The 25,125-nt window shown below is 49.2% G+C and overlaps 1 protein-coding gene across 4 annotated transcripts; it reads left to right on the top strand.

The window, feature by feature from the left end:
- Positions 1-501: 501 nt before the first annotated feature.
- On the top strand, positions 502-24,590 carry LOC144734713 (interferon regulatory factor 2-binding protein 2-B-like). Of its 4 annotated transcripts, XM_078617039.1 has the most exons (4): positions 502-641; positions 1,857-1,924; positions 12,065-12,662; positions 21,314-24,590. In XM_078617039.1, exons 3-4 carry the CDS (start codon positions 12,137-12,139, stop codon positions 22,069-22,071), a joined length of 1,284 nt encoding a protein of 427 aa, XP_078473165.1. In that variant the 5' UTR covers positions 502-641; positions 1,857-1,924; positions 12,065-12,136; the 3' UTR covers positions 22,072-24,590. The 4 variants fall into 4 exon arrangements, with proteins under 4 accessions (XP_078473165.1, XP_078473167.1, XP_078473166.1 ...); XM_078617041.1 differs by lacking the exon at positions 1,857-1,924; XM_078617040.1 differs by lacking the exons at positions 502-641; positions 1,857-1,924 and adding an exon at positions 6,377-6,512.
- Positions 24,591-25,125: the final 535 nt, after the last annotated feature.

Below are 25,125 nucleotides of genomic sequence, written 5' to 3' on the forward strand. Positions count from 1 at the left end.
ACGGCGTCACGAAAAGTCAGACCCCCACCCTCAAATATGACGTCACAAAGCTCTGCCCCCCCCCCCTCCCAAAATAATAAAACATGCTTCAAATCGCTTTAAACTATTGTCATTGTAGTGCGTATTTGATGTGGCGCTGCACTCTGATCTTGTAGGAGAAAACATTTATTAAAACGTCTATTTAATTCAGTAGAACTTATTGTCTAAATTCATTTAAAGTTGCGCATTTTGATGTGACGTCACATTTCTCACCCCCCCCCCCCACCTCGTCACACATCGTCACAAATGTCTGACCCCCCCCCCCCCCACTAGGTGCGTGACGTCATATATGGACGGCCCCTTTGGCCTGGCCTCTCTCTCTCTCCGACTGGAAATGCTTCGTCGAGTCCACGAGGTGGCGATGTTGATCTTCACGAAGAGGCGCTCGGCTCGTCACGCAAGATGACAACCCCTGGTCATTGTTGTTGTTGTTGAATGTCGCTTTTTTCTCCTTTTTCTTTTGGCTGCAAGAGAAGGAGGAGGGAGAGGAAGCAGGAGGTACGATCGGATCTGAAAGTGACAAGTAGACCGAGATGATTGGAGAGTAAGGCGTTCGCCTGCCATCGAAAGTTCTTTGGTTCGTCGCCTAACTGTGGTGCAAGGTTTGTGTTTTAGAATTGGTTCTGACCAAAAGGCTTGACTATGATTTGGTTGGTGTGACGATGATGATTGCGATGGTACAATGATCGTGGTTAAACTGACGCTGATGATGATGATGGTGACGATTATTATGATTGGACACTGTCAATGATGCATTCATTATGATGATGGTGTTGTAATTAGACGATGATGATGATGATGGCAGTGATGTTGCAGATCTTGACTTAAAGCTTTCGTGACTGCACGAATTAAATGTTGCAGATGCTTATGAAACTCCGATGATGATGATGATGGTCGTGCTGCTGCTGATGATGACACTAGTGCTGCAGCTAGTGGTGATGTGACAATGTGACACTGATTATAAAGAGTGATTATGATTGCAACGAGTGATTATGATTGTAATGCTGCTGCTGATGCTGATAACGAGACAATGATAATGCCACTTGTTACTACCGATGATGCTGTCACATTGATGAGGATGATGAAACACAAGGGATGATGATTACATTGCTGCTGCTGCTGATGATGATGAGGATTATCGATCACGAGACGCCAATGACGGCGATGAAGTGTGGTTGATGATGGTGAGACAGTGAATTGAAAGTTGTTTAAACGAGCACAGAAGACGCGGTCATTACGCCTAATGTGACCGGACACACCGGAGACAATGCTTGGTGGGTCAGGTGATCAGGAGATGGCAGTAAAGCAATTGTATTCTTGAATCCATCTGTGCGGAGCGAACGAGATGTATACCTTCGATTTAAAGCTTTCGTGACTGCAGGGATTCACGTTCATTCAGACGCTGTCTTTCCGACAGACCTGGTCTTCACCTGAGGACGGCTGCTTGCGTTGTGGCCGAAACGTCGTGAGAATTATTTTATTGGTTTATTTTTATTAATTTATTATTTCCCTTCTACGTGACTTTACCGAAAGAACCAAGAAGAGATGTATACCGTGATAGATGCACTGTTCCACGCGGTATGTCCACACCAAATATTCATCGATGGAATGGGACAAAGAACAGAGCCTTGTGACAGCCTTGTCCTTGAGACTCAAGGACACGGCTGTCAACCCACGTGGGTTTCACGCCGTATTCCTGTACAGGGGAATTGAGTTTTCAGGTCCACACGGCGTACAGCCGTTTCAATGCGGGCACATAAAAAATAAATGTTGTGTCCTTTTGTTTGTGTTTCTCCCTTGTGATGGGAACTTTGTAGGATGAACGTTGAGATTCATAAGGGACCACGTGGGGTGACCAATACGGTCTGAGTTGGTCTTCAACAAGGTAGGGCACTGATAAGGGGTTGACAGGTATGCAACAAGGCCTTCCTGGGTAAAGTGAAAGGCATTATGAATCATTATTATAATAAGTTCACTCATGCCCTGTATATTGTGTCAATTTCAAGGGTGCCAATTCAATTGTATCTCTTTCAAACGTTGGGGGGGGGGTCACGTTGGACCCACGTGAGCCCAAAGTTCCACGTTTACTGTGATAACTCTTGTAACGATATGAACACACCTGCAGTGTATAAAGCTGTGTTACTAATTTAAGGAACTCAGCCTATCTATGGGGCGCCACGGTTATCGAGATGTTAACTACCTCGCCTGGTATACAGGAGGTCGTGGGTTCGATCCAGACCCTGGCCATGTCTCTTTCTCTCTCCCCGTGGTCGCGTGGATTTTTCTCCAGGTCTTCCGTGTTTACAAGCATGCACACACCGATTAGCACGGTTGGATACGTACGGTGCGAAAAAGGTTAAACGTAGATACTGCCCAGTTTAACACGTAGGCTTTTTGGGTTAGATGGCGTAAGTATTAATGTGTCGTTAACCCTCCACCACCCTTTATTATGGATACATACTGCCCATAGACTAACACTGCCCATAGACTAACACTGCCCATAGACTCAACACTGCCCATAGACTAACACTAACCATAGACTAACACTACCCATAGACTAACACTACCCATAGACTCAACACTGCCCATAGACTCAACACTGCCCATAGACTCAACACTGCCCATAGACTAACACTACCCATAGACTAACACTACCCATAGACTAACACTACCCATAGACTCAACACTACCCATAGACTCAACACTGCCCATAGACTCAACACTGCCCATAGACTCAACACTGCCCATAGACTAACACTACCCATAGACTAACACTACCCATAGACTAACACTACCCATAGACTCAACACTACCCATAGACTCAACACTGCCCATAGACTCAACACTACCCAAAGACTCAACACTACCCATAAACTCAACACTGTCCATAGACTCAACACTGCCCATAGACTCAACACTACCCATAGACTCAACACTGCCCATAGACTAACACTACCCATAGACTAACACTACCCATAGACTCAACACTACCCATAGACTCAACACTGCCCATAGACTCAACACTGCCCATAGACTCAACACTGTCCATAGACTCAACACTACCCAAAGACTCAACACTACCCATAGACTCAACACTGCCCATAGACTCAACACTGCCCATAGACTCAACACTACCCAAAGACTCAACACTACCCATAGACTCAACACTACCCAAAGACTCAACACTACCCAAAGACTCAACACTGCCCATAGACTAACACTACCCATAGACTAACACTACCCATAGACTCAACACTACCCATAGACTCAACACTACCCATAGACTCAGCACTACTCATAGACTCAACACTACCCATAGACTCGACACTACCCATGTACGGTGCAAGCCAGCCACAAAGCAATGAACGAAACATGGAGATAAACAACCGGTGCTAAAAGAACTAAAGTATTCAGAATCATATTAATTCATACTGGAGGAATCCGATGAGCTATAAAGGCCTTTTTCACAGGTGTCCAATAGGGGCGGGTAATGACATTGCAACAACAAACAGTACAATGACACAACAGCAGTGCAAAGTACAAAAAAGGTAAACAAATCACCCAAACACAAACAAATAAAAGTAAACCAGCCCACCGAGGTATTCACTTACGTTTCAAAAGCCACCTGGCCATCAAAACTGATAGCCGCTCAACAAAGTGGCCCCATCGTTTGGACATTTATAGCGGCAAATGTATCTCAATTCTGCAAACACATTCTCATCTATACTCTTAGTTCTTTCGGTAAAGTCACCATGTAGGTAAAAAATGAAATTAAAATTAATAAAAAATAAATACAATAAAATCACGACGTTTCGGAGGCAACACAAGCTTCTGTCTTCAGGTGAAACTGTCACAGCAAAAAATCTGTATCAAGTATCAATATTCTGATATTTTTTTTTGCTGTGACAGTTTCACCTGAAGACGGAAGCTTGTGTTGCCTCCGAAACATCGTGATTTTATTGTTTTTATTTTTTATTAATTTTAATTTCATTTTTTACCTACGTGACTTTACCGAAATAACTAAAGAGTATGAATCATTGCAGTCACGAAAGCTTCAAATCTACATTCTTATCTAGCAGCAGCAAACGGTCGGTCGAATTTCCGTTCTTGCTGCTAATTATATTAATCGATTTCCAAAGACAAAACTAGCGTTGGAAATCATTACGCTATACCTCTTCTTGGTTCTTTCGGTAAAGTCACGTAGAAGGGAAATAATAAAATAAGAAAAATAAAACATAATAAAATAATAATATAATAAAATAATATTATAAAATCATATTATAAAGCCTTATCAGTGCCTCCTAACTTATTACGGACCAACTCAGACTCTATTGGTCACCTCGTACCCCTTTATACATCTCAACGTTCTTCCTACAAAGTCCCATCACAAGGGAGAAACACAAACCAATGGACACTTGTTTGTGCCCCTAATGAATCTGAAAACTCAATTTGCCCTGTACCGGAATACGGGGTACAACGTAATGTTGCACGTACTCTAGGAATCCATGCGTGTGCATGATTTTATCTCCAACTTGTATTCGACAAATGCCCCTTGCTAAAGTTGAAAATCACATTTTAAGAAGGGGTTCCTATTGAATGTGTTGTCATAAGTGTCCACAAAATCATGCGATGAAGAAGTTACGTCTAGCATTTGATTTCTTTTTTGTTCAAATCACTTTAACCAATATCAGAATCTTAATTTTTAGAACTTTCGTGACTGCAGGAATTATTATTTGTTTCTTTCGGTTAAGTCACGTCTAAAGATAAAATAATAAATTAAATTAAATAATAGAATACGACGTTTCGATTGCAACACAAGCAATCATCATCAGGTATAATGAAATAGGTAACCTGTGTTGCTCTCTCTATGTATCTTGGTGATATCTGTCTGCTAATATGTCTGTGTCTATAGTTTTCTGGTTAGATTTTATGTCGCTATTTCATTATACCCGATGATGATTGCTTGTGTTGCAATCGAAACGTCGTATTCTATTATTTAATTTAATTTATTATTTTATCTTTAGACGTGACTTAACCGAAAGAAACAAATAACAATATCAGAATGATGATACTGCAGGAATCCGATGAGCGAGATATTTCTCCTTATCAAGAGAATTATTCAACATGACGGACCGTTGCAAATTCATATTGTTAGGTTTTTTCGGTAAAGTCACGTAGGTAAAACATTAAAATTAATGAAAGTAAAATAAAATAAAAATCACGACGTTTCGGAGGCAACACAAGCTTCCGTCATCAGGTGGGACCGTCACAGCCGTTGCAAGTTTGTACAATGCCAAGGTTGCTGTTACAGCAAAGTTTCGCTCAATTAAACCGGAAAATTACAGTGAAATAAATGTTACTCAATAATTTCCAGATAAATATATTGTTCAATATTGCAATATTTTGTCCCCAAAAATTATTTCATAAATAAATAAAAAGGTTAAATATTTCACCGCGCAAACGACAACATAAGCACAATTACCACGGACAAAATATATAACAACAACCACAAAGGATATGCACATTGAACTAAAATTGCATTTTATTATGAAGTCATTCAAATTCCATTGACGGAATGGACCAATAGGAGGAGGAGGATGCGGTGGGGGCGGCGGGGGAACGCTTTGTACACACAGAGCACCGAACTCTTTTTTTTCTCTCACATCACCACGTGACGCTCTTGGGGCCAATCGCATCGCCGTTGCTACGGCCGGTTGCTATGGAGGGGTTTTCTGGTCGCTTCCCCCCCCACCCCTAAAAAAATATTCACGGGGGGAGGGGGGGGTAAGTAATAAATAAATAAATAAGGCGCCGACTGCGCATGCGCGGCCAATAGCGGCTCGAACACGACGGTGACTGCCGAAGCAGTCACGCGGAACCCCCCCCCCCGCTCGACCCCCCCGCTTGCCCCCCCCTCACCGTCACGTTATAAGGGACCCCCCCCGCTTCCCCCCCCCCTTCACCGTCACGTGGGACCCCCCCCCCCCGCTTGCCCCCCGCTCTTCACCGTCACGCGGGACACCCCCCACCGCTCGCCCCCCCTCACCGTCAAGGGGGACCCCTCCCCCCGCTCGCCCCCCCCCCCCCTCACGTGGGACCCCCCCCCCGCTCGCCCCCTCCCCTCACCGTCACGTTGGACCCCCCCCCCGCTTGCCCCCCGCCCTTCACCGTCACGCGGGACCCCCCCCCCGCTCGCCCCCCCTCACCGTCACGTGGGACCCCCGCCCCCCTCTCAGTGACCACGCGTTCCGTGACCACGCGTTCCGTGACCACGCGTTCCGTGACCACGCGTTCCGTGACCACGCGTTCCGTGACCACGCGTTCCGTGACCACGCGTTCCGTGACCACGCGTTCCGTGACCACATTGCCACAAGCGACTTCATCCCCCATCGCGGTCACCGTCTACGACTGCAGGATTATTATCATCAACATCATCAACATTAGCAGCAGCAACAGCAATTGTGCTTGCTGAGGTGAAGTCCATTGTTGTTTGTCTGCTGGTAGAGGGACATCTCGTTGTGTTTGTCCGGCTGCGTCGGTGCACACGTCTGCGTGGTTAATATTTGTTGTTATTTTTAGAGGCGGCCGCTGCGTACCTGTGAGGGAATGTGATTGCGCCTCGGGACAGTGGCCGCTACGGCGAGGCTGTCGAAGCTTCATTAGCACGCGGGGAACGAGGTCAGCCACCACACACTTATTTTTGGGTGAGCGCCTCGAGGGACGAGGGCGGGGAAACGGCGATGGTTGTTTAATAATAATGACGACGATGGTTGTTTAATAATAATGATGATGATGGTGGTGTGGGGACAAGAGGTGGTGGTGGGGACGTCTCGAGTGAGCCGAGAGCAAGAAGGGCGAGGGAATCGAGACGAGAGCGTGTGAGGAGGTAGAGCGATGGAGGAGGTTAGAGTGGTTGAAGAGGAAGTAGAGAGGAGTGGCTGAGGTAGAGTGGTAGTGGAGTGGTTAAAGAGGTAGTGGAGGAGTGGTTGAGGTAGTGGAGTGGTTCAGGTAGAGTGGTAGAGGTAGTGGAGGAGGTAGAGTGGTTGAGGAGTGGTTGAGGTAGTGGAGTGGTTGAGGTAGTGGAGGAGGTAGAGTGATTGAGGAGTGGTTGGGGTAGAGTGGGAGTGGTTGAGGTAGAGTGGTAGTGGAGTGGTTGAAGAGGTAGTGGAGGAGGTTGAGGGTGAGTAGATGGAGTGGTTGAGGTAGAAGGTAGAGGAGTGGTTGAGGTAGTGGAGGAGGTAGAGTGGTTGAGGTAGTGGAGGAGTAGATGGAGTGGTTGAGGGTGAGGAGTAGATGGAGTGGTTGAGGGTGAGTAGACGGAGTGGTTGATGAAGAGTGACCAAGGGCCGCCAGCGGGGCTCCGGGTTGACGAGGATCTGTCGACGCTGGGCTTCCTCGCCTCCACGAGGGCGGCGGTTGACGGGGTGGGTGGAGGGGTTGCCGCGGGGGGGTGGGGGTGGGTTGCCGCGGGGGGGTTGCCGGGGTGGGTGGGGGGGTTGCCGCGGGGGGGTGGGGTTGGGGTGGGGGGGTTGCCGCGGGGGGGTTGACGGGGTGGGTGGGGGGGTTGCCGCAGGGGGGTGGGTTGCCGCGGGGGGTTGCCGGGGTGGGTGGGGGGGTTGCCGCGGGGGGGTGGGGTTGGGGTGGGGGGGTTGCCGCGGGGGGGTTGCCGGGGTGGGTGGGGGGGTTGCCGCGGGGGGGTGGGGTTGGGGTGGGGGGGTTGCCGCGGGGGGGTTGCCGGGGTGGGTGGGGGGGTTGCCGCGGGGGGGTGGGGTTGGGGTGGGGGGGTTGCCGCGGGGGGGGTGCCGCGGGGGGGTGGGGGGGTTACCGGGGGTTGGGGGGGGGGTCGAGACGACCTCGACGCGGCGACCCCACAGCAACCAACAGCAAAAAAAGGCGGGAAGCGCGAGACGGGCGGAGGAGGAGGGGGGGGGGCGAGCGGGGGGTGAGGAGGTGGGGGCGAGCGAGGGGAGGGGGGTTCGTGAATCCGTTGCGCATCACAGTTCGTGTCGTGCGCTGCTCACAACGCGAGGCTCGTGGTCGTGGTGGACACGACAACGGGGAGTCGTCGTCTTCGTATAGGAAGAGGAGGTGGTTGTGGTTCTTGTGGGTTCGCGTGTTCATCGCTGTTGTAACGAGCCACGGGTGCGACTTTGTGGTGTGGACGCCGTCGTTTTCTGAGGTAAAATTTCGACGGCGGTTCGGCGACATTTTTGTGTTTGCCGCTGTCAAAAGGCTACGGGCGGCATGCGATGTGTAGCTTGTGTTCGTCACACGGTGTAACTTGTGTTCGTCACGATGCATCCATCGTAAGTTCATTGCAATTATAACGCCTTTTGTGTAAGTCGACCTTGGCCGCTTTTGACGACGACTTTCTTGAGTAGGCCCGTGTCACAAGCACCACCACAACAACAACGTGTACAGGAAACATGATTTTTGAATGATTTACCGGTTATCTAAGCTAGAGAAGAATTTAGGGCATTTGTTTACCGATTAAATGAGTAACTCAGGCGACTTTGTGCGCTAATCGCGTGTGTGGAACTTCTTTCGCACCGTACCTTTGTTGCGTTTTTAACGAAAGTTAACGGACAATGTTGCGTGCAACTTTTATCAGGTGACATCGACAGCGATTAAGCGACAACTGTTGTTGTTTGAGTGGTGTCAAAAGTATGTGAGGTAGTGTAATATACACTTAGTGTTGTGTTTAGTATCGTACAACATTCGTGTTACGTCTTTGTGTTTAGTATCGTACAACATTACGTGTCTACTTTGTTTTTAGTATCGTACGTCGTCTTTGTGTTTAGTATCGTTCAACTGTAATACTTTGTGTTTAGTATCGTACAACATTCCGTATTATGTCTCCTTCGTGCGTAAACATAACTTGGCAGCTGTTTTGTGTTGACTTTTGTGTCTTTTTGAAGATAAAAAACGACGTCCCACCGTTTTGTACGTCTTGAGTACTGTATACAAAGTCGTTTAATTATCAATCGTTAATTTTAAATGTTTAACGGGGGTTTTCTGGCGCGAATAGCGAACAAATTATGTCGTGCGGGTGAATATAACGGGAATAAACAGTACAGTATTTGGTTTGTTTTAAACAAATCGTGGTAAAATTCGGAATAATAATGCAACGTTAACAATAGGTTGGTTGTTCCATTTCAGCGAAACGATTCGTATTGTTTTAACTTGTTAATTCTTAATGAAGGGAGAGGAAAATAAAATAATTGCTCGCCCTACTTTGTAAGCCGTGTGAAACAACGATAATGTTTAACAATTGTTTATCTGAGGAGGAGGAGGAGTGATCATTTACACCTTGAGAGTTTACATTAAATAAAGGTTAACATCAAAGATGTTTATGGCCGAGAAGTTTGACGCGATTGTAAGTTTGTGTTGGAACCATTTACTACAATTAATGTAAGTCGATATCAATCATTGATACCGTTTCCACGTCCACAATTGTGTTGTGTTTTGTTGCATCGTGCGTTATAAGGGTCTACTACGTATTGCAATGAATACTGTTAAAACATAAATGCGATGCAGTCTTCTAGTATTGCATTGATGTACATTTGTATCCCTTGTATAATATTGTATTGTGCATTATACTGCGTATGATTAATGTTGCTAAAACGCAAGGCTGTGTATTGTGTTGCATGCTAATGCATAGGCGTTGTACTGTGCGTATTGTATAGTTTCTATAGAACGACATTCTATAACTACGGTATATCCCATGGCATTTCATTGTGTGTGTTTATGTTATGCTGTCACAGTGTTTTATTGGAATAAAACAGCTGCGTATTAGCACCCTGTAACATTTTATTACGTTCCTGGAAGACATTCTTTGTTATTCCGAAATGCTGCGTAAATTATGGAACTCTTTCGCACCGTACGTAGTCAACCGTGCTAATCGTAGGTGCATTAGCTCTGTCGTCTTGCAGACTGTTGCTTGACAATGTGTTATTGCATCGTACTTTCTTAAAATATATTGTATTGCAATACAGTACGTTGCAATACAGTACGTTGCAGTACAGTCCGTTGCAATACAGTACATTGTATTGCAATACAGTACGTTACATTGCAATACAGTACGTTACATTGCAATACAGTACGTTACATTGCAATACAGTACGTTGCAATACAGTACGTAGCAGTACAGTACGTTGCAGTACAGTACGTTGCAATACAGTACGTTGTATTTAATACTTATTACATGGTATCGTAAGTATTGCATTGCTGTGTTTTCATGTTGTAATACGTTGCTGTGTATTGTATTGCTTGGAATGCTGCGTTTGTATGTCTTACATATCCATGTACAATATTAAATAGTACAGCTATTGCATGCATTGTATTGCATGGTATTCTTGACAATTCCTTTAATGTGTATGTGTGTATCATACAGTACTGCTGCTAAATATTATATCATTGATAATATTTTATTGTATTATGTCAGGCTGCAAACTCTACATACCCTTCTATACTAGAGTATATAATTACGTTTGCGTTGCACGCTACCGTATTCAAATCCAGTCTATAGTATGGTGTGTACTGGAGTATATCATTGATTACGTTGCATTTCTAGAGAACTATAACATTTTGCCGTCCAAGATGGGGTGTATTGCAGTAAATCTGAAACTTGCAAGCCATATTCAGACCGCGACGTGATATATTCATTGCATCAATTCGTGTGCAATTTGTAAGGGCGCGGTGACACAGACCTATTTCATTTTAAGGTTATAATCCCTCGTTCATCATGACGTCCTTTTTACTTCGATGTCTCAACAGCGTGACGGAGATCGCGTGACGTGAGGGTTCTGCCTTTGTAGTGAGGGTTGTGAGTTGACGCCGAGGAGGGGGTAGGAGGCGCCTCGGCCCCCCAATGTGTCAGCCGCTAATGATTATGAATGGGGGGGGGGTGTGTCAATTTGGAAGACGTCACCTGCTCATGAATATTAATGAGGGGGGCTGGTCTATGTGGGGTGACGTCACGAGCGTTAAGGACAGACATTCCTGGGTGATTATAGTAAGTATTACATTCCACATCGCTGTGGTCCACGCCCGTGGGGGTGTCTTTGACCATACTTCACCTCGATGTTCATTGCGGGTTTACTACTATTATTCACAGCATTTGTGTCAGTTCGCTGCTGAATGAGACATCCCCCCCCTCCCCCGTGCCATATCGGTCATAGGTCGTTTGAACCGTCCTTACCGACAATGGTTCATGCTGGTTTGGTGCACGGTGAGAAACAAAACCTGTTAATGTCTCGTCACTTGCTACCGATGTTAGCCGTGGCCGGAATTCTAACTCGGCTGGCCGAGTTCATGGCAGGGCGTAAACCAGCGTGGCGTGATCAATGTCTGTAGGGTATGTGATCTATGCAATGTGTGTGTGTTATTCCATTTCTGTGTAAATATTGTGGGGAGCGGTAGTGTAGTGGTTAGCGCTACGCTGCGCTACGAACCCGGCGACCAGAGTTCGATTCTTGCTCACGGCCAACACCGGTGACGATTATCTGAACCGGTCCTGGGCCTCTGCTAGGTCGACTCAGCCTCAAATGAGTACCCGGTGTGGTGTGTAGTGGTGCTGGCCACCCACTCCCCCGTGTGCCGTGCCGGCCTTCATCGGCGTCAGCACTTTCCCTTACAATTGCTGTGTAAATATTGCACGTAATACAGTACGACTGCAAATCACGGTACAGTATATTGCACAGCAGCAGTAGTCGCCAACATATCTGAACCTCCCCCCCCTACTGACCAAGCGCTCGATAAAGACGTGCGGACTACGACGCCTCTTCCTCAGTCAAACGAGACGACGTACGACGAACATTAAAACGGGGGCTCTCTTTAAAGTCTAAAGTGTAAGAGCGTATGCAGACACTTCCGCGAGCGACCGCCGTATAACACCACACACACACAAAACGCAAGGCCTGTGCGAGTGCCACGCGGTGTTTTGTGAAACCGCGCACGACTGCTTCTCTCGCGAGGCCATCCCCTCGGGGTCACCACCGCCGCGTGTTTGCGACTGCGTGCGCAGGCGAGAGGAGACGAGGAAGAGGAGGAGGAAGAGGAGGAGGAGGAAGGGGGGGTGGGAAGGCGGGCAGGGAAGATGTCGGCGCAGTCACGTCGCCAGTCGTGCTACCTGTGCGACCTGCCGCGCATGCCGTGGGCCATGCTGTGGGACTTCTCGGAGGCCGTGTGCCGCGGCTGCGTCAACTACGAGGGCGCCGACCGCATCGAGCTGGTCATCGAGGCCACCCGCGCCATGAAACGCGGGGCCAACGGGCCCTCGGCGGCCGCCTCCGCTCACAACAAGCAGCCCAAGGACGGCGGCGGCGGCGGCTACGGGCCCGGCGGGGGCGGGTCGGGGTCGGTCGGCGGATCGGGCGGCGGGCCTCCCGGGGTCGGCGCGGCCTCGCCTCATTCGGCCGCTGCGGCGGCCGCGGCGGCGGCGAGGATTTTCTTCGGCAACGGCCACGGAGGCCACGGGGGCCACGGCGGCGCGCACGGCAAGGACGAGCCGCCCGAGCTGAGCCGGCACAGCCCCACCCTGGGGCAGCAGCAGCAGCAGCGCGGGCGGACGGCCGGGGTCGGCGCGGGCACCGTGGGACACGCGGGCAGCTCGCTCTTGCAAGGTGCGGACTGCGTCGGGTGTTGTGTGTGTGTCAGACGATCCTGCAAGGTTGTATAAGAGTGCGTGTTATATGCCCCAATGTGTCACGTGTGCAGTGTTCTGTTTTCTAAAGATGCGTGTGTGTTAGAAGTTCGTGCAAGGTGTGGAGAGTTTGTGTGACTTGTTCAAGTGCGTGTGTAATGTGTGGGGAGACAAAGGCGGCCGGGCGAGGTGCTGGCCTTCATCGGTGCTCGCTGACAGCACTTGACCAAACAGTCTGTTATGGCTACACGGGGCATCTGTCTCTTTTACGTGCTGATGTAAAGGTGTGTTCCGTTTGTATTACATATAGGGTGTGGGGGAGGGTATGTATTACATATATCACACGCTCCTACTAGCTATATGTCGAGGGTGTTACTGGATTGTGTCACACTGCTAGGTTTTGTGTATGTTAATGTATGCCCCCTATGATGATGTGTCGAAGTGTTTCGGTTGTGTTCCATATTCTTACGAAGTGTGTGAAGTATGTGTTATTTCGCCTGTGTTTTGAAGGGTGTGTATGGTGCGTTACATGCTCCTCCTACAAGATGTGTTTCCATTTTTTCTATAGACATGCTTTTGAAAATGTGTGTGTGTAGGGTTTGAGTGTTGTTTGCCTTCAAAAGGTTTGGGTGCAAGAATGCGTTTTGCCCCCTGTAAATCCTTTGGCCGTGTGTGCGTCCCCCCCCCCCACTGCATTGTGGGGTGTTTGTGAGGTGTATGTCACGCGGGGAGTGGTAGTGCAGCGGTTAGCGCACTGCGCTACGAACCCGGTGACCCGAGTTCGATTCCTTCTCACGGCCATCCGAGTTCGATTCCCGCTCACGGCCAACACCAGTGACGATTATCTGAACCGGTCCTGGGCCTCCCTTAGGTCGACTAAGCCTCAAATAAATACCTGGTTTTGGTGTGTAAACATCGCCACTCGGGAGACAAAGGCGGCCGGGCGTGGTGTTGGCCACCCACCCCCTCGTTGCCGTGCCGGTCTTCATAGGTGCTACTCGCTAACAGCACTTGCCGCAACAGTTTGTTGAGGCTATACGGGGGTGTTTGTCTTTGAATGTCACATGGCCGTGCAAGGCGTGTTTGAGGCATCCCCTGCAGGCAAATTGTGTACAGTGTATTGTTTTGTCTATGCTGGTGCCATGGTTTCCCACAAGGTGTGTGTTGTGGCAGGGGATTACATACCATTGCAAGGTGTGTGTGTGTATTGTACTGTGTGAGACACTTCACGTGTCCTCAAAGTGCACCAGGCCTGGCACAGGCGCCGTGTTGACGTCACCGTCACTTAGTGGAGAATGGCCGGGTATTGGTGAGGTGTAGGTGTGCGTGTCGGTGTGTTTGTGGGAGTGGTAGTGTCACGGTTCGCTTCGAACCCTGCTAGCCGAGTTTGATTCGCGCTCGCAGTACCACTGGCAATTATTCGAACCGGTCCAGGGCCATCCCCTATGTCGACGCAGCCTCAAATGAGTACCTAGTGCGGCCTCTCCTAGGTCGACTCGGCCTCAAATGAGTACTTAGTGCGATGTGTAAACATTGTACTGGGGAAACAAAGGCGACTGGGCGTGGTTCTGGCCACCCACCCCCTCGTGTGCCGTTCGGGCCTTAATAGGTGCCACTCGCTAACAGCTCTTGCCCCAACAGTCTATCAAAGGCTATCTGGGGGATCTTTGTATTTGTGTTAGAGGCCCCTATAATGTGTACGAGGAAGTGACAGTAGGCGGGTAAATAAACACAGTGCCTGGCACTTGTTCCTACAAATCTTTCTACAATAATAGACCAGATTTTCGTCCATCGTGGGTCGTGTGTTTTTAGTTGATGAAACGGTAATGGACGACGTTCCTTGAATTTCGTCTAGGGTTCGGAGTTAACACTTCAGGTTCAAGATTTACAGGTCACGCTTAGGAAAGGGTTTCTGCTTAGGGTGTTTGGTGTAGCAATGGTCGTACCTTAGACCTTTATCACATATCTGTTAGGGACGGTAGTCTCCGCCACTTGATAAGAATTCAAGGTGGTACCATGTCACCTGCTCCTTCAAGGTACTGTAGTTGTCGTCTCTAAAGTGTTGCAGAAGTGTATATATATGATAAAGGGAAGACACGAATATCATTTTCGATGTAGTAAGCTATCGTCTTGCAAATGCTGTGTGTCCTGGGCCGTCCGATACAAGTTTACAGCATTGCTCATCAGAAGGAAATACTTGAAAGTTATGCTTCAAGAGTTCCATTATAGCGCTCTGGTGATGTCACTGCAATGGAACGTCGTACGTGTTAATGCAATGCGCATCATATCCGGAAGACTGAAACCGACACCAATCCCCTGGCTCTGCGTTTGGGCGAACATTCTGTCACCAAATTACCGCGGAGACATGAAAGGACGTTTACACAGCTTCTTGCCAACAACAGCCTGCCTACCCATTAACCAGTACATCTCGACAGCGCCTGCCTACCCATTAACCAGTACATCTCGACAGCGCCTGCCTACCCATTAACCAGTACATCTCGACAGCGCCTGCTTACCCATTAACCAGTACATCTCGACAGCGCCTGCCTACCCATTAACCAGTACATCTCGACAGCGCCTGCCTACCCATTAACCAGTACATCTCGACAGCGTCCCTCGGCGTAGACTCCAAGTCCCCCATCCCCTACGTGGAGATCGCGCTGCCCGTCACCAACCTAGAATCTCGCTCCGATGCGGAAGGATGCTGGAACGAGGCGGACGTACCCCAAACAAAAACATTCGAGACCCAAACATCGCACCTCCTGTCTTTGACATTCCTCGAGCCACTGGTGTGTAACCATCGAATGCATCAGAACATCAACGGACCGATGCGTACATCTGCTGGACAATTTAAGGAAATCCACAGTGCGGTGGCCATGCAACCAAAATTATGGACCATGTAGCAAACCACTGTCGTCTTTGCTTTAATGGAGGAGGAGGAGGAATAACAAAACTCTCTCCTGAAGCCCTCTCGTGGCAATAGCAGACCTCCACATTGACACTTAGCTCCTGAACAAGAATGTGTAGCTCCTGAACCAGAATAGAATAGATTGCAGTGCCACTGAAGTGACATCACAACCAATGTTATGGCGGGCTTCAACATAACGTTAGAGTCTTTATTTCTCCTTACTTTTTCAAACTCGTATCTACAAGATCAGAGATGTTTTTGTTTCAGTCTTCCTCGTCTCTTGTGCATGTATATTTTCTCCCAAGTGATGTATTAAGACATATGCCTTTTAAAAATGTCTAGCTAGGTATAAAATGAACCGAATGTTGTGTTCGTTCCTGTGAGAGATACGATGAGGCAAACACGCTTGCATGGGGTATAAGACGTGTGCAGAGGCCGGAGGCAGGAATTGTAATGGTCTCCACGGGTCAGGCGACCAAGGGAAAGACCTTAAACCACCAAGTGTTGCGTGGGCTACTGTTAGGGCAGATGTTGGACAAGTCACGTGGCCTACAGGATAACACAGGTCCAGGTTCTTGGCAGAGAGGGTATTGAACATTGCCTAGGTGTGATGGCATCGACAGCTTTGGCCATGATGACACGAGATCCTGCAAATAGTTTAATAGTTGGTGTACCCATAAATGTGTCTGGTGTGTAAAGTGGTGTTTTGCTCGGAGTGGTAATGTTTTCAGTTCAGGGAGATTCATGTGGTTTGCAGTGTTATGCATTGTGTGGCAATGGTGAGCAGTTTTTTTGGTGTGTAGTGTTGCCAAAACACTTGTGTGGTGAATTATGATGATGGTGCTTCTGATGCTGCTGTGGTGCCTGTGATGTGTGTGGTGTCTTGTGATGTGGTTTGGTATCCCATGTGAAACAGAACCCCCGTTCTGCATCGCTTGTTCCCCATGATATATATAACTCCTGTTCTGTATCACTTGTTGGCCATGATATGTGCAGTTGGCCATGATGCCTTTTAGTGCCAACGATGTGTTTAATGGGGTGGTGCCCGCCATCGCCTATCATGCACGCGGTGCCTGTGATATTTGAGTGGTGGGCACCAGTGGTTAGTGCACTAACCACCAACCCTAAAATGAGTACTTAGTGTGGCGTGTAGACATCGGCACTGAGGGCGGCCGGCTCCTGGTTACCACCCTATTGTATGCACCGCGACGACCCTAATAGGTGCTCGCCAACGGCACTTGCCCCTACAATCTGTGTCGGCTATACCGTGAGAGTAGTCTCTTTGTCTTGTGTGTGTGCGCGCTGCTTGTGAATCCTGGACAGTGTCTCTGCTTTAGAGCCGAGTGTGGAACGGCACGGCCGCTGTTGACGTGACATCGTCCTTCAATGCCGAGTATTCTACCCCCCCTTCTCCCTGGGGTTGCTTTTCCATTATAAAACCCAGGATATGTGGCAGCGCCGGAGTGACGTAGGCTTCTATAAATATTTCACGCGGCTGCCGGTTTTTCTTTCTTCAAAAAGGATGCTGGCACAGCTGAATGACGGAATGGAAAGAGCCCTCGTGTACCGTATATTTATATTTTATGCGAGAAATGTGAACGTCCTCGATAATGGATTAGGTGCTGTAATGCATCGAATGCGGTGGGTTACAACTCGTCGCGAGTGATCGCGTAGAAGCGCCAGGGCGGCGTTTGTTGTGCCCATCACCCACACGGCGATGTGCAAGCAACCACCAACCAACCCCCACCACAACCCACGTGAGCTGCCCGCAAAAATGCACACAGCAGCACGTACAGTAATAGCGCGAGGCTTATTGGGGGCATTTAATCGCGGGGGGAAGGAAGGAAGGAGGATTGTGAAAGCGCGCGCTTTAAGCTGATGGGACAGACGATAGCAGCAGCATGCTGAAGCCATTATTGCCAGCGTTGCTTGCTGCTGCTGCATTGTCGAGTTTTTTTTCTTCCCAAGGATGAACGCCGCAGTTGTCTCCTCGCTCTCGCCCCCTTTGTGAGAACGGGGTTTTTTTTGGTGCCCAAAACGTGTGAACTCTCTCCAATGCGGTTGTTAATGATGGGTAAAAAACTATACTGTACAGCCCACGAGTACTCACAACATACTGTATTTGTATAAAGGTGTCAGTTTTTGTACCAGTTGAAAGGGTAAATACCTATTACTATATTTTGCCACTGGTAAAGGAGGTCTCATAGTGTATACTGTATTTCCTTTCCAGAAATCTATGTAAAAATCTGCGTAATTTTGACAGGTAGTCGCCCGCATCTTGTATACAGGAAGTTGGTCACACTTTAGTCTTGTAAAAGGTAATGGAAATATACAGACTAGGGTTCGGAAATAAGTTTTTTAGGCTGTTGTAGCATTTACGTCCGTGTGCCTTAAAAGAATGTCCTTTGACACCGACAAAGATCCGACCGTGTCTTTGTTTGTGGGCCACGATTTAACAGAAAAAATTGCGGGTTGCAAAAAAAACCCGTTCCAAAATGGAGGCTTCCTTGCTCGGTTTCTCTTGTGTGTACAGTTTTTGCAGTCTTCGTGTGTGTGGCAGAGGTGAATAAACACAATGCGGCGTGTGTGTGCGTGTGCAGACTTGGCACCATTTTACACGCATGGCCGGTTGGGTTGGAGTTTCATAACGCCCAGCGTCGGTGGCGGGGAGGGGAAGAGAAGCGAGCGATGTTGCGAATGGGGGCTACTACAGTAGGCTAAAGTGCAGTGGCGTAGCCGTGGGGGGTGGGCGGTGATGTCACGGAGGTCTGTTTGACGTCATGGTCACTGTACCGGGTGATGCAAGATGTCCACTTCCCCCCGCGGCCCAAACCATGCGGCCGCCACCTGATTTATTTGACGCCATCTCACCTTGAGGTCCACATGTGGAGACAGACAATGATCTTGTCAGCTGTGTTGGATGTTATGTCAATAACATTGAGGTGGAAATAAATTACGTTTCAAGGGCTTGTGCAGCTCCTTTATATGTAAATGTATACATGTTGCTGATAAGATGCACTCCCGAAAGGACATGCGTCTAATGGATTTCGTAAAACAAAATAGGTTTACGTGGAGAGGAATGTTTTGGTATGAACATTCTCCAAAACTATTGTTATTTATACATTGACCTTGCGTTTCTGTATATATGTCCACATTTAATCTGTTTATGTTCGATTTTGTCCACTTTTGTGTGCGTCTCATTGCCCGCTTTGGACTGTGGTACTTAAGGACACTCAAAGCAATAAATGGGCAGTTCCTGCTCTGCACTGATTCCACAGATATCTGTTTACGCTCCTGTGAATAATTGACGTGCACTAACCGCCTGCTGTATTTTGCAGCCTCCAGGCAAAGGTTAAGGTCCATTGGCAGTCTCGCGGGGCTTACCAGAACATTTTAATCTCTGCTGATGCTTTTTAAAATGTTAATTATCCTTTCTTTGAATCCCAGCCCATAGTACAGAGCTGTTAATTTCAGCTACAGATTCCTACAACCCGCACCCCTTAGGCCTGAGTTAATGTTTCACTGTGAAATATACATCCGTTACTATAACGCAGACTGCTGGATGAAGGCCTTAACAACATGTCGGTCATGGAGATTGTTTGACCATACTTCACCAAACAGGTCGGTGAGGATTTGTCAAGGGGTAGGGGAGACTAGGATCTGTTTATATATCACTTGTCACTGATTGGCCTTGTCTGGTTATTATCGATCTCGGATTGCCGAGTTCATGTGCTAAACACTGCGCCATAGCTTTGTCATTTTCAGGAATAAAAATTATTTATTTTTACACGTATTTTTTGGAGGCCAAAGATTAGTTTGCGAAGTATTTTTTTAAAATCAGTCACGTGACTTTACTAATGAGTATGTAACAGTTCAATTACGGGTACTCAATATTATGTTTATGCTCACAATACGTGTGTACTTGAGTTAAGTTTTGCTTTATTTACAATCTATATTTATACTCTATGCGACTGGTTCACGGATACCCCCCAAGTTTATTGAAAGTTTACAGTAACTGCATGCTTCATCCTGGGAAAAGAGAATAATTTAATAGAAATGAATCGTAATAACAAATGGTGGCATTTCATCTAAATGTGGGGTTGGCTGGATTACGTCAAATGCGTACTAATCCGCAGTGAATATAAATGTGTTTTTAATTATCAGACTGCAGGTTTTTTTTGTCGAAGAAGTGTAATTTGAAATAACAAACGGGGGGTGGGGGGGGGACTTTTAACTCAGAACAGAGGAAGGCTCAGATTGAAACTTGCCGAGTGGTCAAAATATTTTGAGTGGCATCCAGCAAGGCCGAGGGGGTTATCTCCATTTGCATGTGGCGTGTGACCTGCGTCTTGTAACGAGTCGCTCAAAAGTGAACGCAGCCATGCGAGGCTCGGTCAAGGGACCTCAAGTTTGCAGAAGATGGTGCTACAAACAGCCGAATTGTATCATTCACGTGTTCCAGTTCCTGACGACATTGTGCACCTTGTAGTTAATGTAGATCAGGTGAAATCGAGAGGCAATAATGGTGGGTGTGAAAGACCATTGCACTGTACAATTATGGTGTTAAACTTGCATTGTCATTCTGTTTAAAACACTATCGGTGTAAGAGCGGGCTTGCAGTTTCTGTGTTCATTAGGAAATGTGTTTACCTTGCTTTAAATAGGCACGATCGTTTAACATGATTTCCACATTCATGAGTAATGCGTTGGAATGGTGCGATTCATGCAAGTTATTTGGATATTAAATGCTGAGGTTGCATAAAGGGTAGTAGCGCAATTGAACTGGACTAACTTGACGAGAAATGAGAGACTTTCACAAGACCCTAAAAACGAGACAAAAAAATAATTGTATTCCTGCGATGAATCGCGACTCCGAATAGCAAGAGTGAATTGAAGCCACTGCGGCGATGAATTATTTCACGGCTCGTTTTGAATTTTACTTGCCGCATTATAAATGAACGTAGCCGTTGTCTTAAGTGGACGTGTTGACGGCAGTCGTTCCGTTGCAGTTGCACGAGTGCGTAGACGCGGAGCAAAGAGAGCTCGTTGGGCTGAAAAGGGGAAACACAAAACCTGGGCTTGCACACAAAGGTTGTGCGTTTGTTGGCATGCTAATCGTGACGTGGTGGGGGGGGGGAATGTGTCTGTCGGTGGCGGCCGCGGCTTGCGGGCGCGTTGCCCCACGACGTGAATGATTCGCTCGCCAGTCACGTCTCAGATGCTGGGCAGGCTGCATCGTCGGTCACTAAAGCACAGGGCTGGGGCAGGCTGCAATGCGGGTGGGGAAGGTCTCATTTTAGCGGCTGTTGAACTAGAAATAAAATAAATTTTAGATTTTCTTTTCTCAGTCGTGTCCCCTGGGGGAGGGTGGCAGGGAAACCGATCTCGAATAAGCAATGGTACAAATATTTGGTGGGCTATTGCCTTCAACATTCTGTAAACCTCCAAGAGATGATTGATGACTCGGTGGCTCATTGTTGTCTTGCGCTCCAAATGGAAAGATTATAATTACGGTCATTTCACACGTGTACTGTTCACTGGTACATTCTATTACTGGCTGTCGTGACAACTATACTATTGTGTGCGTGTTGTTTTATGCACGCTTCTGTCTGTGAAACTGTGCCAAATGCCCATTGAGCCATGTTGTGCCGCTGGCGCCCACGTGCCGTGCTCGCCCTCTGACACTCGTCGCCCCGCGTGTCGTGTGTGTGTCATTGCCCGCAGGGTCGCGCCTCTCCCGTAAGCGGCGCGTGTCCCCGGACCCAACGCCGGACCCCTCGAAGCACGACGAGTCGGGCAGCGGCGGCGGCCTCCGCCTGTCGGCGCAGCACGCGCACTGGCTCCACGCGCCGCCCGACCACGGCATGCGGCTCACCGTGGCCTACCCGTCACCCTCGGGGCCCTCCCCAATGGCGGCCCTCATCTCGGCCACCGACAACCTCGCCAGCAGTAGCACCAACGCCGGCCACGCCAACAGCGGCGGCGGTGGAACACAATCGCCGAAAGACAACGGGATCCCGCAGGTGCACTCGACCAGCTCGCGCCGCAACAGCAACGGCCACCACGACGGCGGTGGCGGTGGGAGCGGCTCGCCAAGCGAGCTGCGTGCGCGCAGCAGCGGCAGCGGCGACCAGGGCTTGCTGAACTCCGGCGGGCAGCAGATCCCGGACTCGCAGGCGGGCGTGGGCATGAGTGTGGCGCTGGCGGGGGCGGGCGCGGCGTCGCCCCTGTGCTGCACCCTGTGTCGCGAGCGGCTGGAGGACACGCACTTTGTGCAGTGCCCCTCGGTGGCGTCGCACCGCTTCTGCTTCCCGTGCTCGCGCGAGAGCATCAAGGCGCAGGGCGCGGGCGGCGAGGTGTACTGCCCCAGCGGGGAGAAGTGTCCCCTGGTGGGTTCGACCGTGCCGTGGGCCTTCATGCAAGGGGAGATCGGCACCATCCTGGCTGGCGACGTTCGCGTCAAAAAGGAGCGCGACCCGTGATGGCGACGACGGTGGAACGCGTTCGCCGTCGAGAGGAGAGAAAAAAAACATTGGTGGTTAAGTTTGCTGTTCTGCCCGTCACGTGTCTTTAATTTGTTGCTCCTTTTTAAACTACATGTGTGTATTATTGTTTATGCCAACATCACATTTAGAGCAGGTCTAGTGTGCTTCTAGTATGCCGTCCCTTCTGTCTCTTGGTTCATGGATTGGCGGCAGCGTAAAGGAGGAGCCCTGTGGGAGATGACCGAGTTTTACCCGAGTACGCAGGGGGGCACCGTTTCGAAGAAGAAAACCTCTCCATTGATGATAATTCCACTGAGCTGCCCACTAAGCCCGTAAGTGGAACGTTTTTATAAAGTATGAAAAAATAAATATATATCTATGCTGTACATAAACACATATATTTTTCGTTTTGAAAATTTTTTAAAGAACGAAAGTTCCAAATTGGTGCCAATTGACAAAGCGCGAGGGGGGGGGGGGCAAATTGGCGGCACGGGGTGGCCTCGTGTACTGTCGTCGCCTTGCGGGGGGGGGGGGGCCTCCTCCGCCTGAGACGACGAAAGTGGTTGTCCCATCTGCACTCGCGAGGCCCCCCCCCCACGCCGCACCAGTACGACGCAACTCGACAGCACCGCCATCAGACAAATTCACCCGCCCTCCACCGTCGCCTAGGCAACACCCCCTGGCAAATTCCAGAAACGTGTAGACGCTTCACGGCCCTATCAGATAAGCCGGGGCGCGCGCGCTTGAGGAAACCGCGGCAGAGTGAGGCTTTCCTTCAGAGTGAACCAGGCCCTGCAGGAGAGCAAGGAGGAGCGTGCGGCGGCGCCGGCATCGCAGATCGCCTGCGTTGTCCTGGGGAGCGGCTGCCAGCAGGCCGTGGTCTATTGGGACGTTGCCGAGGGGGGCGGTGGGGGGGGCAGTCTGAACGGTCGGCCAAGAGAGAGGGGCGAGGACGCCAGGACGCGAATGCCATTGTCCCCTTTGTGAGGCAAGACCGTGTCGTGCCGCTGCCGACGTGCGCATGCTGTAACACTAACCGCGCACACGCTTCCATGCACGACAGCCGGTGGCCGAAAAGGCGGTGACAAGGGGCACGGAAACCAGCCGCTCCGGTTTCACCCGCCTGCCTCGACAGAGCCCCTGCTGCATACTTCGCCCCCAATGCCCGTGCACGTTCCACCGTCGTCGTCACCATGATTTTTTTTTACTTGAAAAGAAGAATTTTCCCTTTCAGTAATGCCCGTCCCAGGTTGGCCCGCGTCGCTCGACGTCCCGCGGCTGTGACACACGGGGAGGAATGGACTGGCTCTCTACCCCGGTGAAGCACGGCAACGTCAAGCGCGAAAAGAAACCTCACGGGTGTGATGTAGGGTTTACACGGATCTATCCGGGTCTTAGGGTTATTAATGTTGTTTTAGCTCGTCCACCTGTATAATCGTCGATGATCTTTTTTTGCCCACGTATTCTTGAGTTTTGTTTTTGTACGTATACTCGGCTTGGAGAGATGAAACTCGTTTGTACGGTTTTTAGAGAGTGCTGCTTGGCAGTGTCTAGGTACTTGAGGGGGGTGGTCTCGCGAGCAGGAAGCGCCAGGCAACAAACTCGGCGATAGCGAGGGTGGCGGAGGTCACGCCGCACCGCGCTGCGTGAACTTTGTACATTTCTGTTTTTCTTTTTTTCGTTTCCGAGGGTTTGCTTAAAAGAGGAGGAGGAAATGCATGTTTAGGAAAAAGTTTCAACAAATCCCACAGAGAAAGGTAATTGGCACAGGCCCCGAGGGGGAGGGGGGTGGGATTGAAGAATGCAGTCGTTGTGCGTGTGTTTGCGTCTAAAGTGCATTTAGTTGTAGATTTGCACTCTCGCGATAGTTGGAACTCTGCGGTTGGCTACGCGATCGCACGATCGACGGCGTAATGAGACCTTGGGCAGCATTTCGAGTGTTGATCTTTTTCGTTTCGTGCTTTTAAAGGTGAACAGTGGTAGGTTGTAAAGTTGGTGTGATCACTACGTACTATGGTGCTGTAATGCAAGGAAACCTCACTATCCGTAAAAAGAGACTGCCGGGGTCGTGGTTAACCGCCGCATGGAAAGCAGTCATCGCACGTGGGCTCTGTTTTTAACAATTTGAGTTGCGGTAATCGCGTGTGAGTTTAACCTCATTGTAGTGATGGTGTTCCGACCACAACTCTTCTTACCAGAGTCTCAGTCTGGCTTTGAGTCTCGCACCAATCTCATCGGAATTCCACACGAGTCTGATTCAAGCTTTACACGCTACAGTCTTAATTCTCCCACCACTTCGAATTGAAATTCCACACCGGGTCTCGTATTTTTCGGAGAAATGAGGTTTTTTTTGTTCCAGCTCCCAGATCCCTTCGCGCTTTTCGAGTGTGATTGGAGGCGGGTGGCTTGTGAGGGGTGGGGGGGGGGCTGTCTTGTACTGTGTTTGCAAACAAACAATAAAACGCAACACATGCCCTAACAGAACCGCACGGTAACTGGCTGTCCTGTGGACCACACTCGGCTTCCCAGCGTGATGAATGTCTCTCTTGTGATGTAACCTTTGTAGGCGAGCAAGCAGACTCACTCACCACAGCTTTAAAAAACAAATTCCGGAGCTTGTGTGTCTTCCAGGCAGCCTCAGTCAGCCTGGCAGCGAAGGTCAGCCTTTGGTCAACCTTGTAACTTTGACTCGGTTTGGTAGCTGAAGAAAGTTTGGAAGTGGAGGGGTCAGTATGGACTCAACCCGTTAGCCTCGGTGAGCTTTTCAACCTGAGCCAAACTCTGGCCAGCCCAGTCGCCTGGATGAAACCAACCTACGTCAACCCAGCATTCCAGGGTCAGCCTTTGGGTTCACGTGGCAGCTGTAGTCAGCTTGTCAGCCTGGCAGTCTTTGTCAACCAAGCAGCCTAGGTCTTTCTCGAGTCAATGTAGCGGTGTGGGTCAACCTTGGAGCCTCAGTCACCTGTGTGCGGGTTGGGGTCAACCTTTGGGTTAACCTGGTCGGTTAAATCATCTAAGAACGGCTTGGTTCGGCTTCACTGTGCGCAAGTC

This window comes from Lampetra planeri, chromosome 52 (genome assembly GCF_965212315.1).
Source record: "Lampetra planeri chromosome 52, kcLamPlan1.2.h2, whole genome shotgun sequence".
Classification (NCBI taxonomy): domain Eukaryota; kingdom Metazoa; phylum Chordata; class Hyperoartia; order Petromyzontiformes; family Petromyzontidae; genus Lampetra; species Lampetra planeri.

Bases quoted from the DNA above. Each gene is read 5' to 3' on its own strand.
- LOC144734713 (XM_078617039.1), top strand. From the start codon at position 12,137: ATGTCGGCGCAGTCACGTCGCCAGTCGTGCTACCTGTGCGACCTGCCG. The intron at 12,663-21,313 runs GTGCGGACTGCG...CATTGCCCGCAG, and splicing joins GGGCAGCTCGCTCTTGCAAG to GGTCGCGCCTCTCCCGTAAG.